Source organism: Misgurnus anguillicaudatus, chromosome 22, assembly GCF_027580225.2.
Source record: "Misgurnus anguillicaudatus chromosome 22, ASM2758022v2, whole genome shotgun sequence".
Taxonomy (NCBI): Eukaryota; Metazoa; Chordata; class Actinopteri; order Cypriniformes; family Cobitidae; genus Misgurnus; species Misgurnus anguillicaudatus.
In genome coordinates this window covers 35,785,528-35,799,221 of record NC_073358.2, presented here as the reverse complement: position 1 = coordinate 35,799,221, position 13,694 = coordinate 35,785,528, and the positions used below count along the sequence as shown (strand labels likewise).

At 38.0% G+C, this 13,694-nt stretch overlaps 1 protein-coding gene and 1 long non-coding RNA gene across 6 annotated transcripts in view; one reads left to right on the top strand and one right to left on the bottom strand.

Moving 5' to 3' along the window:
- LOC129440097 (uncharacterized) overlaps window positions 1-13,694 on the bottom strand; it is a 53,757-nt gene that overhangs the window by 32,918 nt on the left and 7,145 nt on the right. The window lies entirely within an intron of this gene.
- unc5db (unc-5 netrin receptor Db) overlaps window positions 1-13,694 on the top strand; it is a 248,206-nt gene that overhangs the window by 230,121 nt on the left and 4,391 nt on the right. For all 4 annotated transcript variants that reach the window (XM_055199193.2, XM_055199191.2, XM_055199192.2 and 1 more), the window contains 3 exons: window positions 6,989-7,138; window positions 7,594-7,758; window positions 11,095-11,273. In XM_055199193.2, the coding sequence (XP_055055168.2) occupies window positions 6,989-7,138; window positions 7,594-7,758; window positions 11,095-11,273 (494 nt within the window). The remainder of the gene's footprint in view (window positions 1-6,988; window positions 7,139-7,593; window positions 7,759-11,094; window positions 11,274-13,694) is intronic.

Sequence of the window (13,694 nt, the reverse complement as noted above, 5' to 3'; positions counted from 1 at the left end):
TCTTATCTCAACTCAAAATCCTTATTCTTCTCATGAATCAAATAATTTATTTTCATTCCACTTATTTCCCCCATGTACATCTATGATAATAATATTTATGACTGAGATTTTTCACTTCTATACAATCTAAAAAGATCTTCTGACACTCTGAGACCCTTTTTAGCTTCCACATCTGTTTGCCTATGCTGGCAAAATCAACTGTTCTCCTGTGTCCCTATAACTCAATAACAACCAATCATTTTATCAACTTTTTAGCATTAATCAACCAAATTAACTTTCCGCATGTTGTAATAGTAGTTCATCCATTCTAAACCTGTATAATATTTTCCCTTATAATTAAATACGTAAATGCAAGTATCTACTTCTTAGGCAAATCCTAATTCACAGTAAAAATGTTTATCAAATGGAGAAACACTTGTAACCAAAGTATGTAATTTTTTGGATCATCAATCTTTTCTTGTCATTAATTGCTCTTAAATCGTGACTAGATACAATTTAGATTTATTTCCTTAAATTGTATGTTTGTTACAATAATTAGTTATTTCTTTTTTCTATTCTCACAGCTTTTTCTTGTTTACCTATTATAGTATCCTATGGTGTTTTTTTTTGTTTTGTTTTTTTTCAATTTATTTCTTTTATCTATTTTATTTTCCTTTCTGCCATAGCTGTTCGATGCCATTTATATTTGCTTTTTAGCTTAGTAACATCATTGGAGTTCTAACTTCCTCTGTAGATACCAAATTCAAACCCCCCAATTTTCATTATGCATTTCTTCCTGTCAGATTAATAGGAGTCTGATTTGATTTCAGAAAAGGTAGTCACACCTAACAGCATAAGTTCTTGATCAGCCTTTAAATTTGTCTAGCTGATTTTCACCTAAAGATTGTATGTGTCCCTACAGTTATAGAGTCCTTTGCTAAACATTGAACGGCTGTTTCACTCTTTCCCCTCTTTCACTCAAAGGCTCGGATGAAAATGAAAAAGTATAGTCCAGTTTTTCTTTTGTCTCCAAGAACAATATTGTCTTTGTGGGTCTCTTTCTGGACTCCACTCAGTCTTTTTTTTTTTTTCCGTGCAGTGCCCCCTTCACTGCTTCATATAATCCCCTTCATGTAGGATGTGTCCACTGTTTAGTTTGAGTTCTCCTCTCTTTGCAGCTCCAACACTTTGATGTCACACAGTTTTTGCCATTGTCTTTTGATCGCCAGCTTTTGTTCACTTTCTTGAATGTCAAAGGATCGGAATGATCAGCCCACAAAGTTTTAGCTTGACCCATGCAAAATATTGCCTTTTGATTTAAAATAAAATTTATTTTGTGACCACCTTCCATCATCAGACGAAGACTCCTCTTCATTTTGTAATAATTTATCTTTATATAATTTATCTGTGTCATTCACCTTTTAATAATTTTCCTGTCCTTTTTATTTTTCTCTTTATTTCCACCTTTAATTACTTGGTCTCTACTTTTTTCTCTAATTTGTTGTTTTTTCTTTTTCAAGGCTTTACTTCTGTCTTCCTGCTAGATTTTAATCTCACAATTCCCTTGAGCTATGGCTTTCCCCCTCCCTTTCTCTCTCTCTCTCTCTCTCTCTCTCTCTCTCTCTCTCTCTCTCTTTCTCACTTTGAGAATTTATTTGTATGTTAATTATATCATCTTATATTTAATTATTTTATATTTTTATTTAATTGTATTTCTCCTCACACAATGCCACATCAAATGTTTCCTCATTTGAACTCCAATTATTTTATTTTCTAATTCTCCACACAACAATTGTTTAATCCTTATTTTTTCATTAATATGACTGCCATAATCTTTTCTTTGCAATATAACACACCTTATATTTTATAATTATTTCTCATTTAACCCCTTCACAAACTTATTGTTTTTATTTATCCAATTTATATATTCCCCAACTTGTTACTTAGATTTCCAATGTGTCTTTAAAATAAAATTTCCTTTATAATATTTTGTAGTGTTTTGTCAAATAGAATCAAATACATCACCAACATCTGTCCTTTTTTGGACAGCAATCTTTTCCTATTGAGCACAATTTCTTTATTTTAATCAATCCTTTAAATTAATTATTTAATTTCTAGAATTAGCTGTATACTTTTTGTAATAACTAATATTTTTGGCTACAATACCTCAGAACCACAATGTCTGCAATTCTAATCTTTAATACCCAGCATTTGTAACTGTCTCTTATCCATAATCATATTCTTACTCTTATTCAAATACTTTCAAACTTTATCCCCTTTTTTATAGTTTTAAACAATCTTCACTCCTGTAACACAACACCTCTCTGTGCTCTCCACAGAGCAACAGAAGAAAGACACACCCACTACTCACTCAGCCCCCACTCTTTCCATCTCATACATTCACACTCAGACTCCTTATATCCCAGACACATTGCATTCTCACACAAATAAAATAAAACAACTCTATCTAGACTACCTGGCCAAGTTCATCTTTCCACTTCACTTCCATCAACATGGAAAAGATTCACTTACACAATTTACCAATCCGACATGACAAATAAAACAAAAACAATATCTTTCATCAGCCCGGGCCTTCCAAAACAACAAGACAAATAACACATAGACCGTACCTGACCTGCAGGACTTTAATAACTCTTCTCTCCGAACCCCAACGTGTCTGCCCCGACACGGTAACACTCAGGTTCGCGAAACTTCTTAGGCATTTTCTCAACTTAACATTAAATCTTTATCCAAGCCACTCAACGACAAAAATAAAACAATAAAACTCATTCACACAACAAACCATCATCTGTCCTAGCACACATTCCTTTTGAAAATGAAACCCTTTATTCTTATAATTTAATCTCGTAATCTTTAATTTCCCCTTTTTATTCTTAAATTTGGAAGAGCATTTGTGATTTGACCAGCATTTGTAATTTGACCACCCCGAGCCATCTCAGGTGAACAATACAATCTTTTAACAAGCAAAACTGCTCATCTCTGTAGGTGGCCACCTGATTGCATTGTCCATTGAGAAAGCCAGCTGTGGTCTCAGGTTCTGTGCTCCTTTTGATGTCCCATCTGGTGTCAATTATTTTTACCAAACCTTACATTTCAAATGTATGTTTGATAACTTATAAACCAAATTGTTAACCCAACCATTTTTCAGTAATAACCCATTAGCATTTATTTATTTATTTATTTATTTTTTAGGGCTCATTCTTCCCCACTCTAACACAGTAGTCATCCCCCATACACACAAAGGACAGCATTTACACCCCCTTAACAGCCCACAGAGAGACTGCCTAAGGGAAACTTTCTCCCTGCCTGCCAGATTCACGTTCACATTTCTCTCACTACCAAACAAACTCTGCAGCTGCATACATACATACTCAAACACAAATTATTAAATAAATACACAATCGTCAGTGCACTTCCCCGACGTGACGACTTTTGCGTGTTCTTTTTTGTTTACATTGACCAATTAAACAATCATTACTGCACCTCCATCAACGTAATGATTAAAAATTTTAACTTCAAATTAAACCAAATTAAACCTCTACGTTATACACTTCCTCGACAAACGTAGCATATGCAACCTTGCATACAAACTCTTACGCGTTCCCTTAACTTAAATCTGTTTCAATTCACCATGATCATCAAAGCCAAAGTAATTAACACAGATTCATGCATGCATGCCTTAATTAGATTGTACCCTTGAAATCAAAACCCAGTTCACATCTATGGTTCTTAAATTTAGAAGAGCTTAAATTTCTCACCACGTTGAGCAAAGTCTGCCAAACAACACAAACCTAATTTAATAAGCAATAAGTGCTTACCTTCTGGCCATATGCTGTTTGTGTTGCTCGTCAGGTTCGCCCAGGTGGTGTGACTGTCCAGCTCTTTTCTATCCCGGGTTTCGGCACCAAATGTTGTGGTTTTCCTTTTCCTCAAATGAAACAATCTTCAGTCTTAGGTTCTGATTTCAAGAGATAGACTTTTATTTTCCGGACAAAACAAAAGCCGAGGCTGCCTGATGAATCTCCCCAGAACCCGAGTGAAGTTCTGGGGACATTCTCCAAATCAGTCTGAAGCTCTCAGCCAGGCTTGGTAAATATATATATGGTCTTTGTCCCTCCCCTCCATATGCTTTAACAATATGTTTCTGTTCAGGCAAGACCCACATGACCAGTGTCTTGTTCCCATGACCTATTTGCCCTTTGGCTGAAACCCTTTGTGCCTGTTCAGATGGCTCTTTAAACTACCATGAAACCTGATCACACACAGCTGTTCTTAAATCCACACAGAGATAAACTCCTGACTCACATACAGCCTAACACATGACATAATGCATAACTTCATGGAAAACAAATTGCATGTGATTATAATGGTAAACTCATATTCATCATATTCATGTAGATTGGGATTAAAATAAAACTTCTTCACTGTCTTTAAAAAGACACAAAGCTCAAACGTGCTGCTCTTTTAGGGAAATCACTCTTTTGTGCGAGCTGGTGAAACACACAGGGAGAGGCAAACGCACTCACTCGAACTCAAGTCCTAAATTAAAGAGACAGAGAGAGAGAGAAAGGGTGGAAAAAAACACTGCGAGCCTCCACTGAGGTGTCTTTGCCCAACCAACTTCAGCAAGCTGAGATATTTTCTTCCCACACAGAACAGGATCTACGAAGATCAGTTAACAGCTTCTCGAGAGCAGATGTCTGCCGGCTTCGAAGCAAAAAAGCTGATTTGGTATTATGCACCTGCGCCTTATATACGCACCTGGCGGGGCGGCGCCGGCATTATGCAAATACCTGCATGCCAAGTTCATTGGCGTTTTTGATAGTTCTCGAAGTAGATAGGTCACCCGCGAAGCGGTTCCCAATTCGTCGGTCACGACGTGACGTCGTAGTGACCGACTGAAAGGGAACCGGTCATGCTAGGACAAGCTGTGGATAACTTTAGCAACACCCAACAAACCACGAACAGCCTTTTATTGGTAAATTTCGTTTTCTTAATGCAGATTTATAATTAGAGAGGCTAAATAAAGTGATGGTGGTATAAAGTGCATATTTATGCATCAACGTATGGGTGGAATGTTTTTAACACTGTGGTTTTGCTGGTTAATAAATAAAATAAAATAAATGTATTTATTAATAACTTGTCAAATGTATACTTACATAGTTAAGAGATTAGTAATCATTTAAAGTGATGATGATGTTATTTCCCATCAGATGTTTATATTAACAACAGAAAGAAAACTACACTAAGCCAGAAATATTATTATAATTTATAATAAATTAAACAAAGTGCTTTGTAAGTCTTTTTTAATGTTGTGCTTTATTTCTAAATTAAACCAGTATGAGTTACATTCACCGCACATTCACTTTGTACTAACAAGCATAACACTTATAAACTTACATTCGTACAGTGTGATGCATTTTAAAGTGGCTGAAGGCAGCGTAAAACATGTTAACAAGCCACATACCAGCAGATGACCATACAAATGTTCCTATATTGGTGGATTTAATTTGTCAAAAAACATTGTTTATATAACTACATAACAATACTACATTCACATTTTGATTTGATATATAAATATTGTAAATAAAATGCGTTTCTTGACTATAAATAAAGAAAAATCACAGCTCTTTGCCTCTAACTCAATGTATTTCATGGCTCACTATGGGCTTCTAGGAACTAACTGAAGTCTCCGTGAATCACGTGACGGCCGAGCTTCTGGACTTCCGTTGGCACAACTCTGTTTTTCTATGGCTCTGATTAGACCATTAGCATCGCACTTAAAAATGACCAAAGAGTTTCAATATTTTTCCTATTTAAAACTTGACTCTTCTGAAGTTACATCGCCTACCAAGACAAAGGAAAATTAAAAGTCCCCCGCTATTGAAAGTTACCAAATGGACTATTTTCAGGTGCAGCGTAATATCATTGCTCCTGCTGCAGCCATGTTACGGCAGCAAAGTCCTTGATTATTACGCCAGAATGAGAGTATAGTTCCTAGACGTATCGGCCAAGAAAAGTCTTAGTACACGATGTAACTACGGAGGAGTCGGGTCTTGAATCGGAGAAATGTTGGGACTCTTTGTTTATTTTTGAGCGCGATGCTAATGGTCTAGTCAGGTTCAGTGGATTATGCTAAGCTATGCTGGGAGTGCTAGCGCCAGACCGGGAGATTAGCTGACTGGATTCCAAAACGGTGGAGCTGAAAAATGAGCATATTTTCAAAAAAAGTGGAGTGTCCCTTTAAGGGCGCACCTACAAACCTAACCGGACCAAACCATACCAGAGTACGATTGACACTCCCTCTCCCTGTTTAAGCATATCGCACCCTGGTACGATACAGAGCGATCAATCTAGAAAATAGAACCGTACCGTATATTCCGCACTATAAGGCGCACCGGATATAAGGCGCACCTTCAATGAATGGCCTATTTTAGAATTTTTTTTAATATAGGGTGCACCGGGTTATAAGCACCGGGTATATATGTGTTATGCATCCACTAGATGGAGCTGTGCTAAAGGTAATGCCAGATAAAGTCAAACTTTATTAAGCCTTCTGAAAACTCAGTTCACCATGGTGACGTTGTTCAAACGTTGATGTGCATATTAACAATATCTCCCAGCCTTGCTCACTCTTCTCCCAAACGTGGAAGGGAACTTTTCCCTAATTCAGTAAACACGTTGTAAATGAAACAGTCTGATACTCGCGCGAGCCGACCGGAACATTTTGACATTGACCCGGAGTTTGCCTTGATCCATATATAAGGCGCTCTGGATTATAAGGCGCACTGTCATTTTTTGAGAAAATTAAAGGCTTTTAAGTGCGCCTTATAGTGCGGAAAATACGGTACTTTGGGGGTCAAACATACTCGAAGATGGGATTGACAATATATTTGTCTTTTGGTTTGGTTGCCATGTTTTGTTTGCTTGCCATGTTTTTCTTGATGATCTCTCTCTCCTTCTTTTTGTATTCTTGTGTTTTCCAAAGGGAGTGGTCACTGCTGAAACCAGCAGAGGAGGTCGACTTCTAGAAGAGCCCAAGACTTTATTCTTCAAAGGAAACTGCCTCAGTTTGCAGGTGTCCATCCAGGATATCCCTCAGTTTCTGTGGAGCATCAAACCTTTTACCACCTGTCAGGTAACATGCAAGCATTGGTGCCTTATTGTTGTGATGTGCAGTGGACAGCTGTATTGTAGCACTACCTAAACATATGCCTACTTCGAAGTGTGCTTATTTATCTGCAGTGTGTTATGTTTTTCATAGTAATATCACTTTATGTGATCCAGGATGTGAAAATCAAGTATCTATCAGTATGCAAGGCGAAAGAAACACTCCCTGCAGATGTGCTGGTTCACCTAAATTAATTTTACATTAAAGCCAACTGCTCCCTCTTCCCCGACCGATAGTGTTTGACTTACTTACCCCAGCAGTGACCCCTGTCATCCAAATTAACTGGAATTAGCGCATGTGTGTGTTTTTGAACTGATGATCTCTTAACAGATCCATGTTTTCCATGGCTGTCTTTGATCTCTCTCTCTTTTCTCTCTCTTTTCTCTCTCGCTCTCTCTCGCTCTTCCTTGTCTCTTCTGTAGGAGTTCTCCTTTAGCCAGGTGTGGTATAGCAACCAGCAGCCTGTGCACTGTGCCTTCACACTGCAGAGACATAACGCCGCAACCACTCAGCTCTCCTGCAAGATCAGCGTGCGGCAGGTCAAGGGTCACGAACAGATCCTGCAGGTGTACACTTCATTGGCAGAGGTCAGATCCGCTCTGTTGTAACTGGGTTTATAACATCTCTGTGTGCTATTTAGGTTCAGCGATCTGAAGACACACTTTCAGCTAAAGCTTTATTCTTCTTTTCCCTAATTCAGTAAACACGTTGTAAATGAAACGTGCGCGAGGCGGCCGGAACATTTTGACATTGACCCGGAGTTTGCCTTGATCCATATATAAGGCGCTCTGGATTATAAGGCGCACTGTCATTTTTTTAGAAAATTAAAGGCTTTTAAGTGCGCCTTATAGTGCAGAAAATACGGTATATGTTTTTGTCATGATTTGGGCGGCTTTCACTAAAAGTGCTATCAAACATATAGCATTCTGAGCATTCTTTTGTTTGAGCATTCTGACTAAGCTGCTTGTCCAACCACTGTCAGGGATGTAGTATATAATTGCAATTTGCAATTCTGTTTGGTGACACCTCAGACACTGGAGGCAGAGGTGCTGATTTATCCATGTTGTATTGCGTGTCACCTACAGTGAGGAAAATAAGTATTTGAGCACCCTGCTATTTTGCAAGTTCTCCCACTTAGAAATCATGGAGGCGTCTGAAATTGTCATGGTAGGTGCATGTCCACTGTGAGAGACATAATTTAAAAAAAATCCAGAAATCACAATGTATGATTTTTAACTATTTATTTGTATGATACAGCTGCAAATAAGTATTTGAACATCTGAGAAAGTCAATGTTAATATTTGGTACAGTAGCCTTTGTTTGCAATTACACAGGTCAAACGTTTACTGTAGTTTTTCACCAGGTTTGCACACACTGCAGGAGAAATTTTGGCCCACTCCTCCGCACAGATCTTCTCTAGATCAGTCAGGTTTCTGGCCTGTCACTGAGAAGCACGGAGTTTGAGTTTCCTCCAAAGATTCTCTATTGGGTTTAGGTCTGGAGACTGGCTAGGCCACACCAGAACCTTGATATGCTTCTTACAGAGCCACTTCTTGGTTATCCTGGCTGTGTGCTCCGGGTCATTGTCATGTTGGAAGACCTAGCCTCGATCCATCTTCATTGCTCTAACTGAGGGAAGGAGGTTGTCCCCAAAATCTCGCAATACATGGCCCCGGTCATCCTCTCCTTAATACAGTGCAGTCGCCCTGTCCCATGTGCAGAAAAACACCCCCAAAGCATGATGCTACCACCCCCATGGTTCACAGTAGGGATGGTGTTCTTGGGATGTTACTCATCATTCTCCTTCCTCCAAACACGTTTAGTGGAATTATGACAAAAAAAGTTCTATTTTGGTCTCATCTGAACACATGACTTTCTCCAGGACTCCTCTGGATCATCCAAATGGTCATTGGCAAACTTAAGACGGGCCTGGACATGTGCTGGTTTAAGCAGGGGAACCTTCCGTGCCATGCATGATTTCAAACCATGACTTCTTAGTGTATTACCAACAGTAACCTTGGATACGGTGGTCTCAGCTCTTTTCAGGTCATTGACCAGCTCCTCCTGTGCAGTTCTGGGCTGATTTCTCACCTTTCTTAGGAGCATTGAGACCCCACGAGGTGAGATGTTGCATGAAGCCCCAGTCCGAGAGAGATTGACAGTCATGTTTAGCTTCTTTCATTTTCTAATGATTGCTCCAACAGTGGACCTTTTTTCACCAAGCTGCTTCGCAATTGCCCCGTAGCCCTTTCCAGCCTTGTGGAGGTGTACAATTTTGTCTCTAGTGTCTTTGGACAGCTCTTTGGTCTTGGCCATGTTACTAATTGTATGGGATGGACAGGTGTCTTTATGCAGCTAACAACCTCAAACAGGTGCATCTAATTTAGGATAATAAATGAAGTGGAGGTGGACTAACAGGTCTTTCAGAATTCTAGCTGATAGACAGGTGTTCATATACCCATCTGCAGCTGCACCATACAAACAAATAGTCAAAGTCACACATTGTGACTTCCGGATTCCCTTTATTTTTTATTATGTCTCTCACAGTGGACATGCACCCACGACGACAATTTCAGACCCCTCCATGATTTCTAAGTGGAAGAACTTGCAAAATAGCAGGGTGTTCAAATACTTATTTTCCTCACTGTATATGCCACGTCCTTCAGCACCCACTTCATAAAACAAGTACATTGCTGTGGGTGACACTAGAAGTCGCAAAGAAGTGACACACTTCACCTTTGAAAGTGTACTGTCACTGGTACATGGGAGCATATTATGTTTTATGAGGAGCCTGATGAAGAGATAAAGGGACGTGCACAGGTGACATTATCAGTCAAATCCACAATGTATAACTTTGATCTATCTTTTTACTAGCTCACTCTTAGAGTCTCGCCATGTGATACTTCAGATGTTGTAGCTCTTGTAAGGCAAATTGCTTGTGATTATTCCTTGTTTCGGATAAAAGTTAAATTGCTAAATGTAAGGTAATAATATTACATACCATTGCATGCTGATTTCACTGTGAAACATGATGTAAACAAGAAGTCAAGAAGTAACTGTAAAAATAATCTTACTTGCCTGTTGAATCAAATTGGCTGTGCAAGTCATTTTAACTTTATTTTTACAGTTTTTCTCAGTTGCATTTCTCGAATCATTCTTAAAATTTGCTAAATAATAAGTGCATTTCTCAAAACAATTCGTACAAATTGAACAACATCATGGATTTCCTGCAAAAGCGTGTATCTTGTTAAAATCCGTAGTTCATCTCTCAAAAGTAATTTTTTATGTCCATGAACATGTCAGTCCTATCAAAATGGGAAGTCCTTGTGTCATTGTTCATAAACAAGACAGTCAAAATGTTTAGTCATGTTGTCAAGAGTACACAATTATAGATGTCAGTATTTTCTGATGTGAACTTAATGACTACAGTTTCGATAATGATGATTGTAAATGAACATGTGGCATTGAATAAATCATATTTTACAGTACAAATACAAAATAATAAAACTAGAAAGGTTCAATAATCAAAAAAATTCAAATCTCAACCCAAATTTTTCTTTTGATGGATATCCTGATGTCTCAGGCTGTCAGGCAGATTCTCATGCCTATCACATTAGATATTTTTCCTCGCAACGTAGCAAATAATCACTCAGAATGTCTTATCTAACACTTCATTCCCCTTCAGCGATTTATCAATTCATTGTTGCATGTCATGACTTATGTGATTAACTAATTTCTAAATGTTTTGAAGACTATTCAACAGAAACCAGTATAATGTATTTTGATGAACATTACATAAGCATAAGACAATTGTACATAATCAACTGCAGGATTGTATCAAAGCATTTGCAATTTTTCCAAAACAATGAAAATCGACTTGATGTGGAGGTTGAACAAAGTGTTTTGATTTTTTTTTCTTTTAGAGTGAAAAAGAGACCGTGCCATTTTTTATGCAGGCAGATTGCACAGTCACCTCACAGGCAGGGGCCAAAGCCTTCAAAATCCCCCTGTCCATTCGTCAGCGGATATGCACCACCTTCGATACTGCCAACGCCAAGGGCAAGGACTGGCAGCTCTTAGCTCAGAAACTCCACATTCAAAGGTGAGCACCGAAGAGAGATGTAGCCAAGGCAACGGGACTGATTGAAACTTATTGCGGCAGCGTTCACTTTGTTAACAATGCCCTTGAATAATAAGCCGCAACTGCTCTCCACTTTGCTCAATCATTTTACTGAGAGCTCATATTCCTAAGGCTTTTCAGCTTCATAGATTTCAATTTTCGCAAAGGTTAAAAGTTAAAGAACCACTAGAGATCTATAGAACCACCACACTGGCCTTTTCCTTTTTTACTATTAATCCATGGTATGGCATATCGACAGTTTATGGTGGTTTCAGTTGTACGGTTAACCCTAACCTTAACCTATGTCAATACATGCAGTTCTTGTAGCTTAACTGGTGAAGGACGGTGCTATCAGTGCCAAGGGCATAGGTTTAATTGCAGTGGCAGCCGGTGACTTTTTTTTTTTGAGGGCGCTCAATGCATGTATGTAGACCAGTGTTCTTCAACCCTGGTCCTGGAGGACCCCCTTCCAGAAAGTTTTAGTTGTAGCCTTATTTAAAACACCTGAACCAACTCATCAGCCTCCTACCAGAATGTTTCCCTAACAAGCTGATAAGTTAAAACAGGTGTGTTGATTAAGGAGACATCTAAAACATTCTGGAAGGGGGTCCTCCAGGACCAGGGTTGAAGAACACTGATGTAGACCGTCATAAGTGTGGTTCCCTTTTTCAAAATATGTGTTCTGCACTTTAAGAGATCATGTGTGCATCACGTGTCTTGTCAAAGTAAGTGCCTGCTGCAGACGCGTCAAAAGGGTTTATGATAAAAGAGACGCTCGCGTTTGCCAGATACTCGCATAATCTCATGCGTAATCAGAGTTTACTGTTAAGGGAGTGTCTTGTGTGTATTTTGTGAACGTGAGCGTCTCTTTTATAATAAACGGTTTTGACGCGTGTGCAGCAGGCACTTATTTTGACAAAACACATTATCTCTCGACGCACAGAACACATATTTTGAAAAAAGGAACCACACACATGACACTCCAAACACTTGTTTTGAATTAGCGCCCCTCGGATGAGCAGTCACGAGCCGCCACTGTTTAATTTCCAGGATACACATTGACTTATAAAGTGGCCTTGGATTTAAACATCAATAAACCTAATACTGCCTAAATGTAAATTCTGTTACTCAAGCCTCAAAATCCTTATGTTTGAACATTTTAGTTTGTTAACTCAGTCTGTAATTGTGATTATGAAGGGAATCCATGCATATAAAACCGACAGCAATATTCAATAATATTTGTTTATTTAATGGCTCAAGTTGTGCACTTATGAAAGGTAAGACATGTCAAAACAGAACTAAAAACTTACAGTATATAATTTAAAATAAATAAACAGTACTTCGTTTAAGCTAAAATACTTGTTAATTTAATGGTATGGTTCCCCTGGGTTAAAATCCTTATCTGATACAAAATTGCAACTGAAAGTAACGGCCAGTGATCAAGAAGTAGCTGTAAGATTTTGTTACATTGAAAATATCATACGCTTTTGGACAACATGATCATCATGATGATGGTGATGGTTTTCAGCCCAAAACAAATTATCTAAAAAAAACATGATTCAAGTGACTGTCATGGGGAAGCGTAATTTTTGCCACAGCATTTTCAACACTTCTCAATACAACAGTTATTATCAAGCTTTGTGTTATTTAAAGATTCGATCAAATAAGAGAAGACATGACCTAGTAAATTATTGCATTTAAATTAAAGGGCAGTTCTTTGCAAAATGCTTTGGAAAAGGAAACGGCTTGTTATTATTGAAGACGAGAGTGTAGAATTGTATCGCAATACTGCCATCTACAGGCACTTTGTGTTAAATTTTTGTGCCTGTATTCAGATTATTTTTTCCTAAATACGATCATTTCAGTTTTTAAAAATAAATATTTAATCATGAAAATTTTTCTATGCAATACTTAAAGGATTAGTCAATTTTCCTAAAAAAAACAAAAAAAAACAGATAATTTACTCACCACCATGTCATCCAAAATGTTGATGTCTTTCTTTGTTCAGTCAAGAAGAAATTATGTTTTTTGAGGAAAACATTCTAGGATTTTCCTCATTTTAATGGACTTTAATGGACACCAACACTTAACAATTTTTTTCAACAGAGTTTCAAAGGACTCTAAACGATCCCAAACGAGGCATAAGGGTCTTATCTAGTGAAACGGTTGTCATTTTTGACAAGAAAAATTAAAAATACATATATGAAACGCACATTTGCAGACCATTTTAAACAATAAACTGACACAAAGACATTAATTAGTATCATTCCACATACAACAACGTCGGAACGGTCCTCTTTCTCCACACTTGTAAACACTGGGATGTAGTTTCGCATAAGTCATCCGTGACCTCTTGTGTGATGACACAATGTGTGATGATTATTATGTGAGGTCGCGCTGGCG